General features: G+C 34.5%; 1 protein-coding gene across 2 annotated transcripts in view; it reads right to left on the bottom strand.

Annotated features, from left to right (window-relative positions):
• Positions 1–11,527: 11,527 nt before the first annotated feature.
• Positions 11,528–26,595, bottom strand: part of LOC126975938 (beta-glucuronidase) — a 58,964-nt gene continuing 43,896 nt past the window's right edge. For both annotated transcript variants that reach the window (XM_050824055.1, XM_050824056.1), the window contains exons 4-13: positions 22,617–22,786; positions 20,962–21,104; positions 17,581–17,771; positions 16,756–16,902; positions 16,257–16,429; positions 14,644–14,787; positions 14,414–14,498; positions 14,077–14,253; positions 13,440–13,578; positions 11,528–12,729 (exon numbers count right to left, since the gene is read on the bottom strand). In XM_050824055.1, the coding sequence (XP_050680012.1) occupies positions 12,548–12,729; positions 13,440–13,578; positions 14,077–14,253; positions 14,414–14,498; positions 14,644–14,787; positions 16,257–16,429; positions 16,756–16,902; positions 17,581–17,771; positions 20,962–21,104; positions 22,617–22,786 (1,551 nt within the window). In that variant the 3' untranslated portion in view covers positions 11,528–12,547. The remainder of the gene's footprint in view (positions 12,730–13,439; positions 13,579–14,076; positions 14,254–14,413; positions 14,499–14,643; positions 14,788–16,256; positions 16,430–16,755; positions 16,903–17,580; positions 17,772–20,961; positions 21,105–22,616; positions 22,787–26,595) is intronic.

Raw genomic sequence — 26,595 nt, 5'->3', positions numbered from 1 at the left:
CTAAAATGTTAAAACAAATTTTGGAATAAAATTCATAGTTATATCTGTGTATTCAATTGCAGATTAATTGGCTAGTTGTATCTATTGTAAAATATTCTAATATTTCTGAACTGTATGATAGGCTCCATGAAAGACAAAGTATATTTTTTTGAATACATATACTACCCATTTTAAATCATTACTAATTGCTCTCAAAAGAAATTCTTATTCTACTTACTAGGGTTCCTCACATGTGGGGCATTTATACTTTGGTAGCCCTCCACAAACACATGAAACTAAAGTCATTGTTAATTTTTAACTAACTAATACTTTTTTAAATTACTAATACCTTTAGTCTTTTTAATAAACTAATAAGGGCATATTACTAATAATACTTTATTTACTGTTTGGAACTTTGGAGTGTGATCGTTTTTGACAGTTTTATTTTGGTGTTTTGTGTTTTCTTTTTTTTTGGAGTTTATGGCCTGGTATCTAGACGTTTAGGCCATTTAGTGTTTACTATTTATGGCCACAGAGGGATGGATCGATACTATTGAGTACTCTTAAGGTATATTTTCGTTCGAAACCTATTCTCAGCATTGGAGTTTTTTTCTCCATCTCTCTTATGCAATATCTGCCATAGCCTCGCTTATGAATTTAATGATGCTGTTAAGAATTAAATGAGTATTGGGTACTCACAAGTATCGATAAATTCATATAGTATTGAATGTGGTATCGATACTTTGATTCGACTAGTATCGATGCAGGCGTATCGTTTCATCCTGAATCCTGACTAAGAGTGCCAAGTGCTAAAGACCTTATTACACTATTCTATCTGCAGCAAAACTGCTTAGGAAATCGAAATATTTAATTGAAGTTAGAACATGTCGACAATTTAGGCATGTTGGTAGCCTCCAACCGAACTTTTACCTAAATTGAAATGACTTGAAATGTGTAGGTAGGTAATCGCTCCGCTTCAATTTACTTGGCGTTCGCGCGAAAGAGAATTTAAACACTACTTCGCGCTTTGTTCGTGACCGAAACCTACGGAGCACATTTTAGGCATAGGTCCACTATTAGTTTTATAGATTGATCTATAATTCGATAGAATGAGTGTTCTAATTTGGAAATACTAAATATTTTATTAAAAGTGACGCTAGACACCATACAGTAATAAAACAGTACTTTAACTTCATACTAGAGCGCCTAAATCAACGCACGTACAAATATACATACAAATGATTTACATGCATACTAAAATAATTTTGCATTCAACACGTTGTAGCTAGGTAAACACTAGCGGAATCTATCTATAAACACGAAAAAAATCCTTTGCAGTAAATAGTTAATGAAATCAAATCAAAATCAGTTTATTCACGTAGGTCACGGAAATGACACTTATGAATGTCAAAAAAAATATTTTTTTTTTCTTATTGAATCTACCGCTACTTCGTAAAGGGTTGAGCTAATGAGAAGAAGTAGCAAGAAAATCATTGCCACTATTTTATATCAAGATTTACAGATCATTTCAATTACAATATAATATGTAAAATGTAAAATGATGCAACAAACACACTCAACCGTCAAATAGTCAATGTCTTACACGAGTAAGGCAAAAAAGTAAATGAAAATTAATACAAAAGTTATTGAGTACAGTAGCTGCATCATCCAGATATACAATAAATCAATAAAGATATTCTGTGAGCATTTTATAAGCGATTATAAATAAATCAACATGTATATATCCATACATATATATATACACAATAACTTTTAAGAATCTGAAACCGAGTCTCCAGCCGCCACCACAAGCAGCGCCCGTTCACGAGCATAACGCATGAGCCAGCCATCGCCTCCCACAACCATATTTTAGGGAAGGGGACGACCCCATGTCGCCGCCACAAGCAGTGACATTTAAGCGAGCATGCTGAAACCTGTTACGAGAACTCAGCAAACAACAATAAAATAATCCTAATTTACGTATCATGCAATACTCACCAAATACCTCTACTTACAATTTGACAATTCTGCTTAAACTTGTAATTAATATTATATTTTACTAACAGTAATCAAAAGCTCAATCCTTTAGGGTAATCAAATCAAAATCACCTTATTCAGGCAGGTCAAGGAAATGACTTTTCTTTTTATATCTACCTCCTTTGAGGGTTGAGCTTTAATAAGAAGTGGCAAGAAACTCTTTGGCAATCACTCACAAATCATTTCAGTTACAATATATTTAAAGTGATGCAGCAATAATACTCAAACTACAAATACTCAAAAAATGTAAATTAATACGTAAAAACAAGAGCTATTGTGTACACTCAGGGCCGACTACTACTGTATCAACAATTATACTAGGCCATGGTACAGTAGATGCATCAATCCACACACATCGTAAATAAATAAAGGTATTTAGCGACCATTTTATTAGCAATTATAAAAAGTATAATTTTTAATTTTAAAACCATGAGGTAGAGTTTCCGGTCACAGGATCATCCTGCCACCGCAAGCAGCGCCCGTTCACGAGCATGACGCATGTGCCAGCCATCGCCTCCCTCGACCATATTTTAGGGAAGGGAACGACCCGTCCCACGTCGCCGCCACAAGCAGTGACATTTAAGCGAGCATGATGAAAACTGTCACAAGAACTCAACCAAATAACAAAAAACAAGAATGTTCATCTAAAATATATTCAACAACTCTCACTAAACACCTCTACCTAAAATTTGACCATTTTGCTTTTAGTATAAATTATTAATTATTCAAAAATTATTCATAATTATAAATACTATTATATTTAATTAAGGGTAACTAAAGCTCAAATCTTTTAGAGCAATTCAAACCATCATGCTTTCTTATCATCTAAATAATCCTTTAAATTGTAATACGATTTTTCCATAAGGCTTTGAACTTGTTGAGGGACATTTCCATTATGTTCTCAGGAAGCTTATTATAAAATCTAACGCAATTACCGATGAATGACTTGTCGAGTTTACTAAGCCTAGAAGTGGGCATTAACAGTTTATTTTTGTTTCTAGTATTAATATTATGTTTTTCATATACCTTTTGAAATTTATTGCCATTTTTATGAACATACACTAAATTTTCATATATATATTGGTTAGAAACAGTCATAATTTTAAAATGTTTAAATTTAGATCTAAGCGACTCTCTTGGTCCCATACCATAAATTGCCCGAACAGCTCTTTTCTGCAGCACGAAAATAGAATCAATATCCTGCTGATATTGATTCTATTTTACCCCATAATAATATACCATATGACATAATGCTGTGAAAATAACTAAAATAAACCAATCTTGCAGTTTCAATGTCTGTTAAGGAACGAATCTTTTTTACTGCGTATGCAGCAGAACTTAATCTACTTGATAAATTTTCTATATGAGGGCCCCATTGGAGTTTGGCATCTATCGTTATTCCGAGAAAAACAGCGGTATCAACTATATCTAATTTCTCGTTTTTAAGCTGTATATGGATTGACACTTGCTTAACATTAGGTAAAGTAAATTTAATGCATTTCGTTTTATTACCATTAAGTAACAAGTTATTAGCTTCAAACCAATGCACAACTTTAGTTAAAGCATTGTTAACAACATCAAAATTTGGTATGCATTGGTGTATTTTAAGCATGCGTGATGTAGCATCAGCAAACAACACAATTTGATATTTATCCTTTGCAATATAAGGGAGATCATTTATATAAATAAGGAATAGAAAAGGTCCTAAAATCGAGCCGTGTTTAACCCCATTTTAACTGTTGATCCAGAGGACCTCTTTCCATTGATATCCACCTTTTGTATTCTACAATTTAAATAGGATGTCATTAAGTCCAATGCTTTATTTTTAATACCGTAATGGTGAAGTTTTCTAACTAATGTTTCGTGTTCAACACAATCGAACGCCTTGGATAAGTCACAAAAGACGCCAAGTGCATCACGAGACTCCTCCCAGGCTTCAAATATATTATGTATCAAGTCAATACCAGCATCGGTAGTTGAACGACCCTGGGTGAAACCAATCTGTTTGGAGTGCAATAAATTATTATGGAAAACATGACGAAGCAATTGATTTAAAATAAACTTATCAAAAATTTTACTAAAAGTGGGTAGTACAGATATTGGCCTATAATTAGTAGGGTCACTGGTACAACCTGATTTAAACAGTGGAACTACTTTACTATGTTATATTAGGTCAGGAAATTCACCATATTCTATACAATTGTTAAATATTATAGCTAAATCTGGCGCAATAATATCAATCATAGACTGGACATGTTTAGTTTGTCCCAAATATCATTTGTCGCCTTATTTTTAATAGATTCAAAAGCTTTTATAACATCAGAGCCAGAAACATGATCAAATTTAAAGATTTTATCACATTCATAAATGTTGTCTTTCAATAGTGAAAGAGCGGAGTCTGGTGATGAGTTCAACGAATTTGTAGTGGTAACAGGTATATCTGTAAAGAATGTTTCGAAAATTGTTGCAACTTCGCAATTCGACTTTACGGACCTGTTATCAAAGTTTAAATTGAACTCGGATATTTTATGGGTCACCCTTCCGGCTTCTTCATTTATTATTTTCCAAGTCGTTTTTATCATGTTAGAACTATTGATTATTTTATCTCGTATATACCTTGACTTGGCAATAGAACAATCTTTTTTTAAATTTTTAGAGAACTGTTGAACATATTTTTTGAAGTCATCACTACAGTTATATTGTCGCTCCGCATATAAATCGTACAATTTTTGCCTGTTTTTGTGTAATTCAACTGTTGCCCACTCGCTAAAAACTATTGCATCAGTTTTGAGGACCGATTTAGGAGTGAAAATAGAATTTATTAAATTATAGAATTTATTAAAGAATAAATTATACATTTCATTTGGTTTTAATGTTTTATGTAAAAATGGGATGTCTCTAACAAGGGTGGCCCTCACTCTTTCTATGCGGTCTGATGTAACTGGCACAAAAGTTATTTTGTATTTACTTATATTGAGTTTTAAAGATTTAAACTGAATTAACTGACCACAGTGGTCCGAATCTAATTTACTAATTATGTTTTTACTAGTAGCCCTCATATTTGTAAAAATATTATCAATACATGTGGCACTAGTAGAAGTTATTCTTGTGGGTTACATGAACATATTGGATAAGTTGTATGATTTAAATAGATTTAATAATTTAATACTTTGCAATATTTTTTAAAATATTTCTTCTTACTAGCACTATTTTCTATAATATTTATATTAAAGTCTCCACAAACAAGCAGTTTTTTATTTGATTTTGTGGTTTTGAATAAAACTTCATCCATAACTTTCTCAAAAAGTTCAAAGTTAGCACAGGGTGGTCTATAAACAGACACAACAATGAATTACTCTAATTCAATTGAGGCTAGCTCAATTATCCGCTCAATAGACAGGCAGACAATATCATTTCCATTCTTATACTTTATCTTTTTCTTCAGTAAAATTAATGAACCTCCATGAATTGCAGAACAACTTAGCAACTATAAGCTATAGTTGCTAACTTAAATAAAATGTTGTGCTAATGTTAAATTAACAAATGGTGATGTATAACTACGCAGTACAATATAACGCTGTAGTTACTTATAATTTAACAACAAACTCTGTTCATAAGTTCATGTAGTAAAAGTTATAAGGTAGCCGCGTTCGACTTGGATCGGCTTACGTTCATGATGTCATGGCGTCATATTAATTTTGTTCGAGAAATAATGAAATCAAATAAAATGTTATAGTTCATGATTTCTTAATTATGGTAAGTATGTAATTCTATGATTTTTTTTTTACTTTCGTAATTAGTGCATCTTCCCGTAACACAAGACGGCATTTTAATGTTGCACCCAATGATATAGTATTAACAGAGGTAGATATGTCACTAGCGCGTCGAAAATCAATCGCATAAATTGAGTCAATTGGTTCCTTTGGTCGTAGTCGCTCTCTCGATACGAAAACGGTACACACGCGTTTGTTGTTGACAGAATTGCTTACAATTTGATATAGGTACAACATTAAAATGCCGTCTTGTGTTATGGGAAGATGCAGTAACGAAAGTAAAAAAAAATCATAGAATTACATAACACAGTTAAGAAATCATGAATTATAACATTTTATTTGATTTCATTATTTGTCTAACAAAATAAATGTGTTGCCATGACAACACCGATCGCCGCCAAGCCGATCAAAGATTAACGTACAGAAATGAAAAAATATTGAGGCTGTCTGTTGCGGTATGATCGAGGTAGAATATTTTAGGAAAGTATGTAAAAAAGTAATTGTTGCAGTGAATGTAATAATTTTTAATAAACAAGTGCGTATATGGGTAGCTGAATTATCAAACTACTGAAACAAGTTTTAGGGTAGGTAGCGGATGTAGACAGTGAGTGCTATTTGTTTACGTAGGAGTTTTTTCAGTAAAACTGTCCCTTTCAGTATATCCCTTGCTAACTGCAGAAGAATCAATGGATCATTTTCTTCTTCTCCCATTACCTTATTGTAATAAACCCTGAAAACTTTACAATAACATAGCTTACTCAGCAGAATAACACATATATATAACGCTTTAATTTATAAAACTATAGTGTGAATTATCCAAAATATAAGAGATGTGTGAAGTAAGTAGAAAAGAAATCTGCAATCTGCAAGCTATTTATGCTTGCTCCCCAAAAATCACAGGAGTTACAAATAAACATGTTTATCCTACTAATATTATGAATATGAAAGCTCTGGATGTATGTTTGTACTTCTTTAACGCAAAAACTACTGAATGGTTTTTGATGAAACTTTACAATAACATAGCTTACATACCAGAATAACATATACGCTATAATTTATAAAACTATGGTGTGAATTAACCAAAATTTAAAAGAAGTGTGAAGTACGTAGAAAAGAAATCCGCAATCTGCAAGCTATTTATGCTTGCTCCCCAAAAATCACAGAAGTCACATATATACATGCTTATCCTACAAAAAATATTAATTTATTTCTAACGCACATTTGATAGTAAGTGCATCGCACCGGTATTTAAAGTAAGTGATTTTTGTCTTTTACACTACATTATTTGGAAAAATATTTGAATAGTTATGCCGATATTATGTTGTAGTCCGGGTCTGTGCGCGGGTGGTCGTACGATTGCTGGCGCGGTGTGGGGAAGCGGTCACTCATAAATCAGTGCGCGACCCGAACGCATGATGCAAGAGCATGTAAATATTGTGGAACACGGGCGACGGGCAGACAGTGATGAAGGTTGTGTCCTGAATGTGAATTTATGTATTGTAATAATTTTAAAGGTTTTTTTTTGTTAGGAGACACGTATAGAAAGATACTTTATTTTTATTACATCGGTAGGTTACTTTACTTTATACTTAACAGTAACTTACAATAATTCCACGACATCTTAAATGTTTCTGGTTGTTACTTATAAGGAGTTAGGATTTTAATTTTTATAACTTAGGTTAGTATTTGATTTTTATGGATATTACTACTTATAATAAGACCACGAAAGCGAAATTTGTTTGTGCTGCATAGTTAATTATAAGGGATTACTTCGTTTTTATTGTAATTACATAGGTTAGTAGTAAGTTAGTCAAAATCTAGGAATTTTGGTCAATATTACCAACTGTATTACCATGGCTCGTCGACTAGAAATGGGGTGGGCATTATACTTGACAAAAATCTAAAACAAAGAGTTATTAAGGTTGGCCGAATAAATGATAGGATCATGTACGTCAAACTCGCGCTCGACAATCAGCCCTGCCTTAACATTATCTCTACTTATGCACCGCAGACAGGCTGCCGAAAGGAAGAAAAAGAAGCTTTTTGGGAAGAACTACAATAGGTACTCCAAATTATACCAAATACGGAGAGGAAAATCATTGCAGGAGATCTAAATGGACATGTAGGCAAGAAAGCTCCAAGGCACTGCAATGCCCATGGAACCTTCGGATATGGTATTCTCAACAATCAAGGAAAATACATCTTGGAACTAGCATCAAACTTTGATATGTCTATAGTCAATACTTTTTTTCAGAAAAAGGATGAACACCTAATCACCTACAAAAGCGGAAGGGACTCCTCACAGATTGACTTTTTCCTTTGCGATGCGGCTATGCGTAGTCTCTTTCTAGACTGCAAAGTTATCCCAGGGGAGCCTTTAACCACTCAGCATCGTATTCTTGTAGCCTGTCTAACATTACCGAATTGGAATAAAAACCGCAAAATTAAATCACTCCCAAGAATCAAATGGTATAATTTTAATAAAGCAGAAGGGGCCATAGCCATGAAACAAGTAGAAGAGTATCTCGCAGACACTATAGATTACTGTGACACAAAAGACGCCAACTCAGCATGGAATGATTTACACGCCCGCATTTTATCAATTGCCAAGAAGACACTAGGGATATCGAAAGGCAGTAAGCTAAAAACCGACAAGGATGCTAGTTGGTGGTCTAGTGAAATTAAGCAAGTGCTCGCTGAAAAGAAATCCAGTTTTAAAAGTGGCAAGAATCAAAAGCGGAATTGGATAAAACCCAGTATTTGATTGGAAAAAGACCTGCAAAACGAGCTGTAGCCTTTGCAAAAGCATCATCAGAGAACGCGCTGATTTCTCGACTGCAAAATGCTGAAACCGATGAAGAAATTTTCAAAATAGCCAAACAACGTTTTAAACAATCACAAGATTTTAAACAAAACAAATACATCAATGACTCTTCAGGAAAATTATTAACTACAGACAAAGACATAAATAACAGGTGGCAGGAATACTTTCAAAGACATGTATAAAAACGTAACCACCCGAGTTGTGCCACCTGCTGGCATGAGTAACAGCTTCGAAGTGAAAGTCGGCGTTCATCAAGGATCTGCACTGAGTCCCCTGCTATTTAGCATCGTCATGGACTACATCATCAAAGATCTTCAAAAACCGGCCCCGTGGACACTTTTATATGCGGATGATGTAGTCCTAGTAGAGGAATCACTGCCGGAACTTCAAAGAAGTCTCGAAGCATGGCTGATAGCATTGGAGGGAAAAGGTCTAAGAGTGAGCCGACAGAAAACTGAATATATGCACTGCAATTTCTCTGAAAGCGACACATATACCCAACCACCACCCACAATCGAGGGCAACCCATTGAATAAGGTAGACGAATTCAAATATCTCGGGTCCATTATTAACACTTAAGCCAATGTCGAAAGTGATATTCAAAATAGAATAAAAACAGGATGGCTGAAGTGGAAATCTCTTACCGGTGTTCTATGTGACGCAAAAATGCCAATTAAAACTAAGGGCACCGTGTACAAACGAGCAGTGAGACCAGCTATGCTCTATGGATCCGAATGCTGGGGAATGAGAAAGTGTGACGAACAAAAAATGCATGTCACCGAAATGAAAATGTTGCGTTGGTCAAGGGGTGTTACACGGTCAGACAAAATTCGTAATGAGTATATCCGTGGCCCCTTTAAAATTACACCTATACATCATAAAATGCAGGAAGGCCGATTACGCTGGTATGGGCATGTAATGCGTAGGGACGAACACCATATGACGAGACGAGTCATGGATATTTTATTTATTTATTTCTTATTAACAAATAACATATTATAGGTAACACAATTATTGTATATACATAAACTCATTTGAGTTTTACCGTGTACAATATGGATGACCCAAAGAGAGGCAGAGGCCGCCCACCAACTACCTGGACTAGAACAGTTAACAAAGACATGACGATGCTAGGCTTAACGCCAGTAATGACCCAAGATGGCAAACAGTGGCAATCTTGTATCAGGAGGGCCGACCCCAAATAGGGAATGTGCCAGGGGATATATATATATACATAGGTTAGTAGTTATTTTTTATTATATTTATATAATAAATTACATTGATTGGTATTTGGTTTTCTTTTTGATATTTATGTAATAAATTTCTTTGTGGTGAATAGTTAAATAAATAATGCGAAAATTTGTGAGTTTGTGTGTATGTTTGTTACGTCTTCACGCACAAACTAGTAAAATGGATTTTAATGAAACTTTGCAATAATATAGCTTAATAATTTGACTCTATTATTATAGTATTAGTAGGAAAAATCCTACTAATATAATAAATAGGAACGCTTGTCTGTGTGTGTGTGTGTGTTTATTACATCTTCACGCAAAAACTTCTGCAAACAGAGAGCAATTCATGTTTGCCGTATAAAGCCCGTAGGAGTTACAAAAATAAAAATAAAAAAACGAGAATAAGAATATTAATAATTTTAGTATAAAATTAAATCATATTTCATCGTTTGATTACATTGTGATGTAAAATTATTTTTCGTGCTCGGGCTGTCGTACGGTACTGGCCTCTCTGGGTCGTCATAAATTTGCCTGTAGAATATACGAAGGTGGTCAAATACTCTTGCAGTTTTCTTGGGATAGGTGTAAAGGATTCTAGTTTACTTAATTTGGTAAGACTTGAAGTTACGGATTATTCGATGTTATTTTTGAAGTTCATAGGTACTGTTTACAAAGCCAGATATACACAGATAGTGAGAAAATATTTTTCGCCACCTTCAATATGTATAAATTGAATTAAGTGTCTGAATTTATATGAAATTTATTTTTGTGAAAATAAGTTCAAGTTACCGTCAATATTTAAGACTTAGCTTTTGCGTTAGTGATTAAAGGGAGTTGCAATTTTGTGATTTTATTTTCTGTAAATCGTATTAGTAAATTTACTAATGCGTTAAGCTAATGCTATTGTCTTAAGACATGTCATAACTTCTGAGTTTTCCGAAAGTGACGAGTATCAAGTCCCATGATGCTGAGCATGAGAGAAACTTTAATAATGATGTTTACATATGTACTTTTAAATGAATTTTGGTAATATACAGGACCGAGTGTGCTGCAATGCGTAGTGCAGAACAGCATGTGATGTCATGTGATGCATTGCATAGTATTCGCATGATACAGCCAGGCTCAAGCGATGGAAGACCACTGGCGAATTAATGGCAATGAATCTGTGTATCGGTGACATAGTTGGTGATATCTTACATTTACTCGACAGGGATGGGACATTTGGTCACGTTTGACCGAAAGCGATCATAACGGAACATTATACGATGTTACACTACATACCCCCTTATTCATAATAGTCTGCTAACTTAAAGCATTGCTAATTCTCACTCTGTCTCATTCTGACTTAGGTCAATAGAATGACCTAAGTCAGAATGAGAAAAAATACTCCTTAGCGGCTGATTAAAGTTAGCGGACCATTATGAATAAGGGGGATAGTGTTTACGTTATAATTGCATTTTATGAAATATTTTTTAATGTTATTATTATTGTGTTTTTATTTTCATGTTCAATGGATCCAACGGTGTGCCACTGACGCTTGACGGCTAACCATAGTACAATGAGTTCTTATATTCGGATAAGAACTCCTTGTACAGTACTTTGTAACCTACCTATAAAAATATTTTGGTGAGCACTTAAGTTGTTCTTATTTTCAATGATGGTTTTGACAGAAATAAAACAACTTTATTAAAGAGTAATATTTTGTACTTTTATTTTTTTACTGTTCACAAATACTTAATTACATAATATTATTTTTAAGTTATTACGCAATTCCTAGGAATAGAGAAGCATGATGTCAAAACTTGAGTCGAGTAATAAATATTTAAATGTCTGATCTCTTTACAAATTGATATGTGTTAATAGAGGTCATACATTGGGTTTTAGACTTATTATATTAAGTTGAAAACATTAAGAACATTTGATTGCAGTGTTGCTAATCTAGCTAGTTCTAATTACACACAATAATACTAAAGATTTAATAAACTGAACATATCATACAATATTTAGTATGGTCACTGTTGATGTAGGTCTAGGTATAATACTATACCTAGAGTAACATTTAACTTTATCGTAACTATCTTTTCGTCAATCAGGGACGGATCCAGAGGACGGAAAGTTTGTTATTTTAGTATTATTTGAAACATAAAGCTAGTAGTATATAGCCTTAGGCCAATATTACTGTGAATACAATATGTACTTTAAAAATATATAGGTATATGAAAGAAATCTTATCCTATTAATACGTAACACATTGGTGGGGTAATTTATTTAACAAAAAGATGATAAATGCTCATCATTGTACTCATAACAAGTACATCCAAGAGATATTATTAAAATTAAGATTTATCACAATTTCTTATCTACAATTGTGATTGTGTTATCGAAGGGTATCTGTTTTAACATTGGTCATAGCAGTCCATAGTCCATACCTACTTGGAAAAAATATAAATGCAATCAACACCACAAATTTCTTGGTTGGTATAGCCTAAGCGCATGGTCGTATTTGGTACGGCCGGACCATCGGACGGTCCGGTGGGCGCCTCGCACCAATTGGTCGGGCATCGTACTCGGACCTGTGCCATGTACAATGCGATATACCATCGAATATGGTCCGCTAACAGAACGCGTCCGATGGTTCGGCTGTATCAAATTTGATGATGTGCTTAAGCTATAAGTAGTCAGTCAGTGTGTTTCAGGCTACACTATAGCTCCTCGTGCGCGGCTTGTTTATGATCGCTGATGTAGAGGGAGACTTCCGGCGGAGGTGCGCCCGAGTCTGCTGCGGCAAGGTCTAGGTACCTCGCTCGCAGATGATGCGCTGAAGCTTTAGGCTGTCTTTCCCTTGTGAATATACCCTTCTTGTTTCCACCAACTCGTGTTATTGCTGTTGGTAAATAGCGAATTAGCAGGCTTACAATAATTACTGTACAATAAGTAGCTAGACACTGGGTATTTGGGACGAGAAGATATTCGGAAACCTCCGTAAAATCTCGTCCCAAACACCAGTGTCTAAAGACTAGGGTTTGTTCTAACCAGTGTTGCCAGTGATGACATACGGAAGACTCAGTGTTGTTAGGTCCACAAGATGAACCGATGATCTGGTCAAGAATAGGTTGGATGAGGGCAGCAAAGGACAGATCGTCATGGAGATCTTTACGGGAGGCCTTTGTCCAGCAGTGGCCGTCTTCCAGCTACCTTATTACTGTTTTTTATTTGAAACACATTAACTCTACATCGCGAACTATGCACAGTGTAGATAGCTCAGGCGAGCCATTCTTCTGGCGTACGAATAAGTTGTTGCCAAGTAGTTGTCTACTGGCTAGGCGGTAGTTCGCACAGTTTGAATGGCCCCGTCAAAACCACCCTGGTTATAGAACCTTTTATTAATAATAAAATCGAATCTAACGAAAGAAATTCGTTTTATAGTTTTGTATTAAAAAAAAAGATCCCCTAGAAATTCGATAAAGGTTAGAAGCATACAGGATCACGCAGCTGTAAATGTGACTTTTGTGCCATGAACAATGCTACCTACCATCGAATATGGTTGGCTAACAGACAGGCTGTACCAAATTCGATCATGTGCTATGAACTTACTTTGCGTTGTTTTGAAGTCAGCAAAGTTCCAAATGAATTCACCAACAAAGAATCCAGTTTTGCGTAAACGATCGAATGCCTTGAAGTGTTCTGACATTAAAGCGACTTGGTATTCTTCCGACCAAACATACGCTGGAATCTAGAAAGAAATACAACAACAAAATTAACAATACATTAATGTCGAAATAGAATAAGGAAAATACATAAATATATAGGTTTAATAATAATAGTAAGTTTAAAAGTGGGTAAGTCTTGATGTCATAATATGCCAGGCATACTTAATGGTTTGTTAGTGAAATGTTCAGAAAATATAGAGAAATACCAAAAGGGAAACACTAGGTATTGGAAAATACTATTTTTAAAGTAATATTATCCAATAAAAATTTCGAATTAGTATATACCAATATGGTATTATGTTAGTAGAGTATTTAAGTAAACAAATTAATATAAGATTATGTAAGTAGGTATTTAAGAACAATCTCGTCCCCACGGATAAACTTCACATGGTTTTTGTTGGGTGACTTTAATATGAATTATATCTGTTATAACTTTTTATTGTGTTATTATTTAAACAATTTGTTATTTTTAAAGAGATATCCGGGACGGGATGCTTTGTAGTGAAATATTGATATGTTACCAAATGCAATCCCGCGATAGTGTCAGCGCCATATTCAGTCATTATAACAGGTTTATTGAATCTTTTATGCCAGGCGGTCGCCTCATTGACCACGTTGCTGGCAATATTGTCGAGCGAGCCCGTGTTGATGTACCAACCGTTGTACCGGTTGAAGCAGATCACATCCAGATGTTGGCCCTGAAAAGTATTGCTTTTTTATATCCGCCAACATGAAAATAATTTGAATGTACCTCTGTATTATGACTATTTTAAGGAGTGGGATTTTCCAAGATAAGTTAATAATTTGCAGTCCGGTCGTAAAGTCGGAATAAGTAGTAAAAAAGACTTGAATAATTACCGATCGGTCACTAATATACGTCTGTGAAATTGCGATTGTGACTGGCCGGGACAGATCCATCGATTTGACGTGCTTCACAACTTTCCTGAAAACAATCTGTTTGTAATGGATTGCATTGGTAAAAAAGATTGTAGGTTGTACCATTTATATTAGTAGTCAAAAGCGTAGAAACTTACTCACAGGAGTGAGAAGAGTAGTAGGCGCAGTAATTATGAAATATATTACTATACCCGAAATAAGCATCCGCCTTAAAGTTGCTCGATCTAGGCTCATTGGAGATGGACCACATGATGACACTGGGGTGGTTCTTGTCACGGCGTATCAGCTCTGTTAGTGACTGCTTGTGCTTTTCTAGCAAAGTGTCCGAAAATATACTGTAATAAAAAGTTGAATTGTTTTGAGCATTTCATTTTTGAAATAATTTGTATAATAAATTGAGGCAATTAAAAACGGCACTGGAAATCAAAGGCCAATCAGCTTAGTGTCAAAGTAATACATTTTTGATGAAAACCAGCTAACAGAACAAGCTGGTCTCAGATGGAACCTCAAGATGTTCGTTCACCATCCATACTGTTAAACTAATTATGGAAAATTATAATGTTTTAAAACATTGTTTTAGTCTAGTAGGTAATAGCCTTTTTCAAATACCTAATATAGCTGGCCTTCATTGGTTATTGAAAATACTAACCATACCTTTAAGGAGTAAGGTCGGAGACAACAAGGAGTAGATGAAGTGTCGATCAACAATATAAGTATAACAAGAAATCAAAAGCTTGACTAAATACTAAGATCAGCAGGCCCACAATTCTCTAATTGGCGAGGACTTAGACAACCCACTGTCGCCAAAACTGTTCTCAGTTATGCTTGAATAAAAAGGATGGCTGGGGTTCATAAATATAAATGAATCATACCTTAACTACTTACGTTTTCAGACATCTTCTTTGTTGAAGAAGGCCCTATATATACTTGAGCACATGCTGAGAGACCTGGACAGGAAAAATAAAGGCCAAAAGCCTAGAACTGAATTCAAGGAAAACTAAATTTAAGAGTAACTTTTGTTGGAAGCAGAAATAAGTACCAGTTTCTGTACCAATAGAAAATGTAAATAGGAAAAAGGTAGTACATGGTTGGAGAGGAACTGCAGAACAAAGCTATAAAATGGAACCAAGAGAGTTATTCAGATATGATTTAAAAGATATTCAAATTAAGATTGTTTACAATTGGTATATATTTTACGAAAATTTTGAATTTCAAATTACATACAAAAATGTCAAATATTTTATGAAAACATGTGAAAGACAGTTATTTTACTAGAATAAGACGTAATTATATTAATAGAAAGGGACAATACTGAGATTAAGGATTTGTATCCGCTGCGCTACAGCTAGATACCGCAGGCGTAGTCGCAAAGTACGGTACGCACAAGTAGGCGTACTCCAGCCAGCCTCGAACATTGTGTGACGTTGACGTGCCACATGTTCTGTTAAACTTTGCTAAAAATTGAAACTAAAATGCCGGGTTGCATATTAAAACTTTGTAAATATAATACTATAAGAAAAAGAAAGACACTGGGATCACATATCATCAGTAAGTAAGTTGTATTTTGTATTTTATTAATTTCAATGTAAAATAAGACGATGCGTTTAAGTTACAAAATTTGAACGATGCCATCGAGAATCAAGATGCCACGCCACGTACACAAGCATCTTTACAATTAGCCAATTCACACTACTCGTCTCGTCCCTTATTTTCATAAAAAAATACTGATATACTTATATAACGCCTTTCTGATAGTGGTTACTGATTTAATGCTAAACATAATAACTTGATAAAATAAACTTACTCAGTATCTCCGCTAGGACATTCGTCTATGACCATGATGCCGTATTCGTCAGCCAACTGATATATTTCTTCTGCGTATGGATAATGTGATGTCCGGAAGACATTCGCTCCGACCCACCTTATCAGGTTGAAGTTCTTGACCCACAGAACTGGATCCCAACCTTTGCCCCTCAGCTGAAATAGGCAATATCGTTTATTATCCTTACTGCTTCGTAATTAAATTTAGGTTATTTATATGAAAAGATCAAGAAGTATTAATAATGTTAATGTTGTTTGCTAGGGCGTGAGACGTTAATACACAAAAAACAGGCAGAACTAAGTATTTGTGTATTTAGATTGGTTCTCATCCTCTTGTCATCTCTTGATCTTTGATATAAATTTGAATCCTTTTTCTTATCATTTTAATTTGTGTGTTTTCTCTTTTTATAATATGTGTTTCAAGACGTTTACAACAACATTCGTACTAATCTGATGTGAGACACTAACTTAGAAATACTTACGTCAGAATCTTCGTGCATGCCAAAGCCTCTCAAGTAAATGGGCTTATCGTTTATGTAGACCGTTGTGTTGGTCCATGTGACCGTTCTAATACCAATCTTCAAACTATAGGTGTCGATGAGGTCACCGAGAGGACTGATCAGTGATGCCTAGATTATTTAAATAATTTATATTAGAATCTTTAGACTGTTTCAAAATTTACAATATACAAATGTTTTTTTTAATGGCAAATTAGGCAGAAATATAATAAGAGAGAAAGATAAATGATAATGTCACGGCCGTAGATAATGACTAGCCTTAGGAAATGACCATAGGTAAAACTTAGGTCTTATTTTACAATAAAACAATATCTTCTTATATATAAAATTCTCGTGTCACAATGTTCGTTCCCGTACTACTCCGAAACGGCTTGTCCGATTCTCATGAAATTTTGTGAGCATATTGAGTAGGTCTGAGAATCGGCCAACATCTATTTTTCATACCCCTAAATGTTAAGGGTGGTCCACACGAAATTTTCTTTTTTAATTTTGATGACATTTTTTTTAAATTTGTTTGATTATGAGTCAGCCTTAAAAAATACATACAACTTCAAATTTTCAGCCATCTACGATCAACAGTTACTTTTGTATCGCGATTTTAATATCGGCAATACAACGTTTGCTGGGTCAGCTAGTTTTATATAAATGATGTTTCTTGCACTAATGCCACAGAAAGAATTTTAAAATTCGACATGATTTCAAAATAATGTTGATAGGGTTTATTTTTTAACTATAATTTATATTTCCTCTCCAATCTTTTCTCATTTCTAACATAGGTACTTAACTTACTTTGAAAGTGTACAAATAGCCCGAGTCTGGGTGCATCAGGTATGGCCACCAGAAGTTAGCGTTACCAATCTCAAGTAACCCAGCGCAATCCTGTGATCCAGCCACTTGTGACCCATTCCTGTCAAACAGCTGCACAACGCACTCAGAGTTCACTCCAGGTCCTTTGTGAGATACATTGTACACAACGAATCCTGTAAAATAAAACCGTTTTCTTTTATCGAAAGAATTTTTGGTGCAAATTGTGCACCTAATTAGATTTTCACTTATTTACGAACATAACGTCATATATCGCCATCTAAAAAATATTTGAAAGAATCAGGAGAGACGTCATTAAGTAAATAAGAACACCAATATTGAGCTGGATATGATTGACATCAATAGCAACACCAACGAATAGGTAGAAACTGATATATATAAACAAGTTTTCATTGCACTATTATTGAATCTGCTGAGAAGAAAAACTTATCATTAGATGTCAAATATCACTAGATTAGCGGGGCTGATGCTGTTCTGGACAAACTTAAGAAAAAATAAAGGGTTGTCTTTAGGGGCGCTGACTCACCGGAGTACATGCCTAATTTTAATTTGAAAATCTAAGTTGTCTCGTGAACAAAAACCATTAAAACCTAGCCACTAATCGTAAACAGTGGGTTAATATTGTGAACTGTAAATTTCATTTAAGAATCGATTTTTGCATTGACCCTATTTTAATTTAGATTAGGGTCCATATGCTATAATAATACGAGAAAAATATCTATATACTTAGATAGATATTTATTTACCAGTGGGAGGTTCCTTTGCACAGGATGCCGGCTAGATTATTTTTTCCCGTGAAGAAGTAATTTGTAACCATTTTTGTGTTTCGGGCGCCGTAGCTAGTGAAATTACTGGGCAAATGAGACTTATCATCTTATGTCTCAAGGTGACTAGCGTAATAATAGTACTGCTGCACAGACTTTTTGGATTTTTCAAGAATCCTGAGCTGCCGCTAATTGCTGCATTGAACTGAACAGGGCGTATCAATTACCATCAGGTGAACGACCTGCTGGTTTCGTCCCTTATTGTCATATATATAAATAAGGTCCTAAAATAAAAATAGATAATCTAAGTGAGAGACTAAATAATAATATCTAGAACTTTCGTTTACATGCTTACTTAAGCACTCGAGTATGTTTATCATAACGGCTGATTAGATTAGAAATAGGGTCAGCAATTGCATTTCCGCCCCATGAACTAGTGCAGAGCAAGTAATAAACAACAAAACAAAGGACGACAATAACGACCAATGTTTTGCAAACCTCATGCATTGAACAGTTATTTTATTGTTTGTCAGAATTCAGGTCGGGCTTGATAAAATCATTCGTCATAAACGGCCTGGTAACTTTGAACAAACAATTGTTTTATGATTGTATTTAAATGTATTCTAGCGGACAACTTTCTCTGAAAACAGGACTAGTTGACAAATACCATGATGGTAGATAGATATACCTAAATATATCAATACTTGTGCATTACTACAGTGTTTAATAGAAGGGACAGTTTTCATTATCCATTTAATGTACTTAAAACAAAATATCTAGTAGATCAATAATTACAACACTGAGATAACTAATTACAATTTATGCGTGTGATTTTACAGAGGAACACATAATTTAAGAAAACCTTTTTTTTGTTAGCGGGAAACAGATAAAGTGGAACTTGAGCGGCTAAAAGATGAAAAGCTTCACAAATAAACCTGAAAAGAAAATTTTATGAACGATGCGGGACTCGAACCCGCGACCTCTCGCGTTCTATTTTCTCTCGTTTCTTTCTAACTGAGCCAACCGTTCGAGTGACGTATCGTCATAAAATCTTGTATGGTTTGTTCAACTCTCAAGTTGTGGCTTCATCCACAGGATCTACTTTACCGTTGATGACCTGCTCAACCCCAATATTTGCACATTAGGAAATTGACTTAAGATATCGTCGCTCTCGCAAACATAAACAATTTTATAATATTTAAAATGATAACCCTCCTAGGGTTATCATTTTAAAAACATTAATTGTTTAGATGAATGGCTGTTATGTAAAAATAAAATATTATTAATAAAATAATGGTATTAATTCAAGTTATGGGATATACCATCCTACTAATATCTTCCCTTTCTTGGTGTGCGTCCGTGCAGAATCGCTATATATCGCTATGTCAACTACGTCGATGGATTGTGATCCTAATTGAATAAGCAGACGCCTCTGTTTATGACAATATGATTATTCTCATATTAAACATTTTATTGAGATAAAAACCTTTCGTTGCGAATGCAACGGGCAACTACTAGTAGACTTGTAATATCCTAGCGTATAGACAACCACGACGTGCGAGAGAGAAGAACATCTCCAACGGAGAGACTGCAGTCGGCAAGATAAAAAAGGAAAATGAATCTATTGTTACTGTAACCGGTTTTGATTGTAAAGTCGTAAATAGTCAGCCACGTTTGGAATTAGCTACTTAGTATTTTAAATAATACAGTACCGCACGCATTGACAAATAAAAATTGCTCACGCACTATCCGGCTGTCGGGTCGTCTATGAGGTATTTTTTTTTATATTTTAAGTCTATGAGGTATATACTATATGGATTTACTCCACGTATAGTTAAACCCTCAGCATTAGCGATAGCTGAATCGTATTTTATAAATTTTTGCTCTGCGTTACACGTAATAAATTTTTAATTTTACGAAAATAATGCTGCGATGAAATCAACAATATAAATACGACAATGTTTAGATATCGCTTGTAATGAATGATTGAATCAGTTCCAGATGGTATCTCCGTTGATTTATGATTACTTTGACCTCACGTGATGACATCACTGATGAGAACTTGTGTTGACAGAAGGTAAATGATCGATTATAGAGTACTAAAGTATTAGTGTTTATTCGATGTGCTGATGTAATGCAATATATATATGAACTTTATCGACTTTACAAATAAACTTATTAATATGCAAACTTCATAATGTAGACATTTTGTATAACATTGGTTTATTCGGACGTATAACGTTTCTCGCGTTTATTTGCAAAGCTGTCTGACATTAGTAAACTTCAGAATTAAGTATCATTATTTTAAATCTCGATTGTTTTTGATCAAGTTCTTATGTTCTGTGATGATGCAGGGTTTTCTTTTCATTAATATTACGTATATCCATCGTGGACTACAATAGTTTTTTTACGTTTGCGTTAGTACAAATAATTAAAAGCCTGTTGATGTTTTATCTCGAAAACTCAAAATAGTTATCAAATGGTTTATTACATTTCAAGGTTCACGTATGTATTACAAAGTCTACACGAGCTTTTAATTACCAAAATAGATTTGTAGCATACAATACTCGTATTCTCTTACCTGTCAGGCCCTGTATGTCAGTGTTAACAATGACGTCGTCAATGTAAGTCTGTGGCGTGGAGTAGATGAAGACGGAACGATGGATGCCCGCGTAGTTGAAGAAGTCAAACGTGTAGCTCTGTTCCTGTCGCACCTTGGTGTTCCTGATGGTAATTTTAATGTGATTGATAATTGATGATTAAATATTCACGTAATATGTCGTGGGCTTTGTAAGTGCTGGAAATTGCGTTATGTGTTAGTGTGTGATGCCGGGTCCACTTATTAAAACGGATTCGGCGAAAAATGCCATAAAACGAAAGATAAAGAGTATTTGCGTAGAGGTCAGAGAAAGAGAAGGTAGACTTTTTGTTCGCCGTTTTTCTTTGTATGTGAATGTACCCTCATATATGAAATGAAGTATAAATGCATACAAATCTCATGATGTTAAGTAAAAGTGACCCATGCAATGTCTTTGAAGGGTCAAACAAATAAAATACTTGAAAAGACTCAATACTTGTTTTATAAAATTACTACATAGAGTGACTGAGGGCGGGATTTTTAATAGCGGGAAAATAATGACTGAGTGGCGCGTAGTGACACTTGAGTTTCGACAGCTGGGTGACAGAGTGACGTGTTCTTTATTTCAATCAATTCATTCAACAGTTTTGCCGCCCAGAAGGGCAAAATTATCTAAAAAATATATGCTGTGTTATAAATAATATGCCTTATTGTATTGAGGGCTTTAAACACTAGCTTGTCTTATCGAAGCTACGGCGGACCACATTTATTTCTGTTCCAAAAGGTCGTACCCCACTTTCCCAATATCTGATGCGTCAAAAAGTAACGTTACATAAGTTCGTATAGGTTATATTAATAAAAACCTACCAAATTGTATAATTAAATATAAGTTATTAATTACCTAATTATGCTCGTTAATTATAATGTAAACAAGGCTAGTAAATAATGTAACGCTTATGTATGTATTAAAAACCTCTTAAGAGCGACTAGCTCGTCATATTTTTCATACAAACGTGATCTTGGCGTTTTAACGCATCTTTCTTAAGAAAAATTTTATTGATAGATCTTGTTCATTGTATCTAGGTTCCTATTCAAGCAGAAAATACAAATTTCAAGAAATAATATGATAATTTCCAGCCATATTCTCAATCAAAACCTCCAAAGGGACCTTAGGGTGACGTTTTATACCGTTTCACTACTAAACATATGTTTGATGGTAAAGTGATGGTAGAAGAAATTAATTTTAATTTTATGCTTTCTTTTACCACGTTTTGGTGTAAACTAACTCAAGCTACGGCTTTACACCGTTGATCTACTTTCAGTGTATGCCCTAATGAAAAATTAAGTAAGTAAGTACCAGTGGGAGGCTCCTTTGCATTGGATGCCGGCTAGATTATAGGTACCACAACATTGCTTATTTCTGCCATGAAGCAATAATGTGTAAGCATCATGTATTTCGGTCTGAAGAGCGCCGTAGCTAATGAATTTAATGGATAAATGACACTTACATCTTATGTCTCAAGGTGGCAATTGTAGTGCCACTCAGATTTTTTACGTTTTTAAAGAATCCTGAGCATTGTAATGGCCAGGGCACTTACCACCAGCTGAACGTCCTGCTCGTCTCGTCCCTTATTGTCGTAAAAAAATAAAGCTCTCACCCAATAAATGTATCTTTAATGGTGCCCTGCGGCACTGTGTCGCTCAACAGGATATTGTCCACGACGACCGTGAGAAGGTTGCTGCTGTTGTAACTAACCACTTCTGTAATCTCCACCTCGAAGGGCAGGTGACCAATCTCGTGGAACGTCACAGATTTGCCGTTCACCCACTATAAAAAAACATCATTTTAATAATGAATCATCAAAATTAGGACTCACTTAAATTCGAAGCCAATAATCTGTACAATTAATCCCAGAAGTTAGGGTTATCACTTTAAAATAACAAATTGTTAAGATTTTAATGAGCGACATCTCAAGTAAATTTCCTGATATTCAAATATTGGGGTTGAGCAGGTTATCAACTGTAAAGTATATCCTGTATATGAAGCCACAACCTGAGAGTTGAACATGATATACCGAAATGTACGACCCATGCATATTCGAACTGGCTGGCTTAGTTGGAAAGAGTGCTCGGACCGAACTCGAAGTCGCGGGTTCGAGTCTCATATCGTTCATAAAATTTTTATTATAAATTTAATTAGATGTTGAATTACTTGTATTATTTTCTTTTCCCTTAATCTTTCAGAAGCACTGCTGTATTTACCATATTTTTTTTTAATGAAAGTTTGAGACGAGACGAGCAGGACGTTCAGCTGATGGTAATTGATACGCCTTGCCTATTACAATGCAGTGCCGCTCAGGAATCTTGAAAAATTCTGAGCGGCACTACAATTGCGCTCGTCTCTTTGAGACATAAGATGTTAAGTCTCATTTGCCCAATAATTTAACTAGCCCTTCAGTCCGAAACACAGTAATGTTTACACATTTCGGAATAGGCGCCGATGTGGTACCCATAATTTAGCCGGAATCCTGTGCAAAGGAGCCTCCCACTGGTAACTTAAATAACTTCAAAAACGGGTCGTGTTTACAGTTAGGACAGATTTCGAAATAATTTAAATGTTAAAAATTGTTTATTTGCTTGATAAGATTAATCACTCTGAACAGGTTTGATTGCAGCAATAGAGTAAATAAACTTTTATAGGTTATCGTTATTATCATATTAACAAATATTAAATTTGCTTTGCTGACCTCAAAACGAGTACTTAAGTTATTAGGAAACTTTTTTCATAATTCTCCAAATCAATAGAAGAAAACTGTTTAACCACTATTATGTAAATGCAACCAAGAAAAAAAGTAATGCATGTAGTTCTCGCCAAAAAATAAAGTTGTACCATAGTTGTACCACGGTAGGTCTCGGGCGGAACCCGAGAGGTTCGAGTCCCGCATCGTTCATAATTTTTGTTTACAAATTTAATTTGTGTAATATGCTTACACAGTTAAATGCGGACGACGTCACAGGTAACAGCTAGTGTATAAATAGACACATACATATCATAGAGTAACTAGAGGAATGTCATGTTAGAGTCATATCACTTGATATGAGAATAGCGATCTAAATGTGAGCAGGAACATAATATATTTATCGCTCTTGTTACTTGAAATGTCAGACAACCAACAAAGTGTGCACAAAAACTAACTCCTATTGTATTTAAATATACGCAACTGTAACGAGACGGATTAAGTTTCATTTTTTGTTTCTACGCTTACTTAGAATTAAAAAAAAAACAACAAAGCGCGAGTCGGATTCTTCACCGAGGGTTCCGTAATTTTTTTTAATGATTACATTACATATGTATTATTTTCATATTTTTGCCTGAACTTGTAGTATAAGACGGTATTACTTGCCAAATTTCATAGTTCTAGGTCAATGGAAAATACCTGGAGATACGAAGTCAATATAAATTTTTATTCCATTGAGTGTTGAAAAATACGATTTTAGCGGCTTGAACAGCCGTATCTTTGTTACGTTTACTTAGAAGTTTGATTTTTCACAGCTTTAAGAGACTGCATGCCTGAGTAGGTATATAGTTGTAATTTAACTCGACACCTCCAGGCGTTCCCCAAAGGATCCTGGCAGACGGACGAACGGACGACAAAGTGATCCTATAAGGGTTCTTTATTTTCCATTTGAGGTACGGAACCCTAAAAACGGAACGCACGGCAGTGCGTGCGTAACAAAAGCATACACAAGTTTTATTTTATGTAACAGGGGGTTCAACCTGGGGGGGGGGGGGGGGGGGGGGGCAAATGGTTCACCTGATGAAAAGTAAAAAACGAATCGCCCGTTGTCATCCTCAATACCAGAGGTTACGAGGTAACATTTCCTACGGCCTCTCAGATTTTAGAATTCTTAATCAATATTTCTGTCAGTGCGATAAGAACTACATACAGCACCGACGATATACCATGAGCATTAAAAGCAAAACGATATCTTAAATACCGAAGCGGAATAAAATAAAGTAGTTTTTCTACTCCTCTACTTCAATCTGACATTTATACAGCCACGATCATTAATATAAGTACATACTTTCTTGAGTTTTTGGAAAAAGTCTATGCTCTATGGCCTAAAAAGCACAGTTGTTTTGGTGCCACAGACAATTAAATCTAGGTAAGGAATGGTAGCTTCATAGAAATAATAGGTAAAACGTAGTACATACGATATTAAAATATTTTCATATTTAAATTATTAGAATTAACATTTTAATGTCAACTATAAAAAAGCTTCTTAATATAATTTGCAAAGATACTGCAGGGTATATTTTGTAATTTTCAAATTTCCTGGCTGTATGGGTGTACCTTTGCCATTCGTTGTAGGAAAAATTAAAACACTCACCTGAGATAGGTAAGCGGTAAGTAGAAAACTTTATTTGTTTGAATAATATTATTTAAAATTACCTAGTCGTAGAAAATTATTGTATGCGATACGTTGTATAAATAGGTCAAAAAACGAGATTATCCAACCTTTGCATAAAATACTATTATGTATAAATATGCAATTTTTGGGTTTTTCAGATAAATAAATAAAGGCCATACCTACTTACGTTAAATGATAGCATGATGTCGATTTTAGAATTATTTATCTCATTTATTCCGCTGTTGATAGAAATGCTGCACGACAAACGTAAATAATAACAATTATTTGCTAGTAGATTTAGGTACCTAGTTTACGATAACATTTTGCGGTGAGGTATTATAACCGCTCTATAAATCTGCAACCATCAACAGCTGTTGTAAATCAGAATGTGTTGAAGTACCGTTTTGTGGCATTACCTATGACTGTTAAGTAGTCTATTGTGTCTTTACGAAGGTCTCGGTGATAAAATGAAAATCATGAGGAAATGAACTTATATTGTTTTGTCTCGTCGAAATGATGCAGTAACTTAATGTTTATAACTATTGATATGTTTAGAAAACAATGGACTTTCAAGTGTAATTCGTCCTATCATGAGTCTGTTTGCGATATGTGTAACAATAAAACTGTCTTGGGTTAGATTAGGATTTAAGATGTCTGTATACGTCTTATCCGTTTTAGGTTAAATTCTGCATGTAACTCTGCAACCCTAATTATTAAATATATCATTCACTGAGAATGAAACTCATACATTATTTATCCATGTTTGTCTTAAAAATTACGAAAGTAAAAGTAGTAAATTTTATCACTACTTCAGAAATTTAAAATTTTACACATTACTTTAATTACAACCCATTGCAAGTGATGCAATAAAAATACTATTACGTTTCAATTTACTGAGGTATGTGAAAAAAAGTAAGTAAATCATACAAAACCATCAAGATTTATTGAGTACATCTTATATACATTTGAAGTATACAGCGAAGAACTACAATGACGATATTAAATAAATATCCTAAACATAAAAATAAAGAATAAAAATTTTCCAACAAACAAATTACATATTTAGGGAACAATTTTAATCACCCCTTACGTGGTCCCACAAATAGGCACGAAGTAGGTCTAGCGTGCCGTGGCCGCAATAATCGCGATAAGATGTGTGACCTGTAACTCTACAGGACGTTACAAAATGATATTATGGAAAATTAATTTAAGGTGAAGTAATTA

This window comes from Leptidea sinapis, chromosome 38 (assembly GCF_905404315.1).
Source record: "Leptidea sinapis chromosome 38, ilLepSina1.1, whole genome shotgun sequence".
NCBI lineage: Eukaryota > Metazoa > Arthropoda > Insecta > Lepidoptera > Pieridae > Leptidea > Leptidea sinapis.
This window is presented reverse-complemented; position numbering and strand designations above follow the sequence as displayed.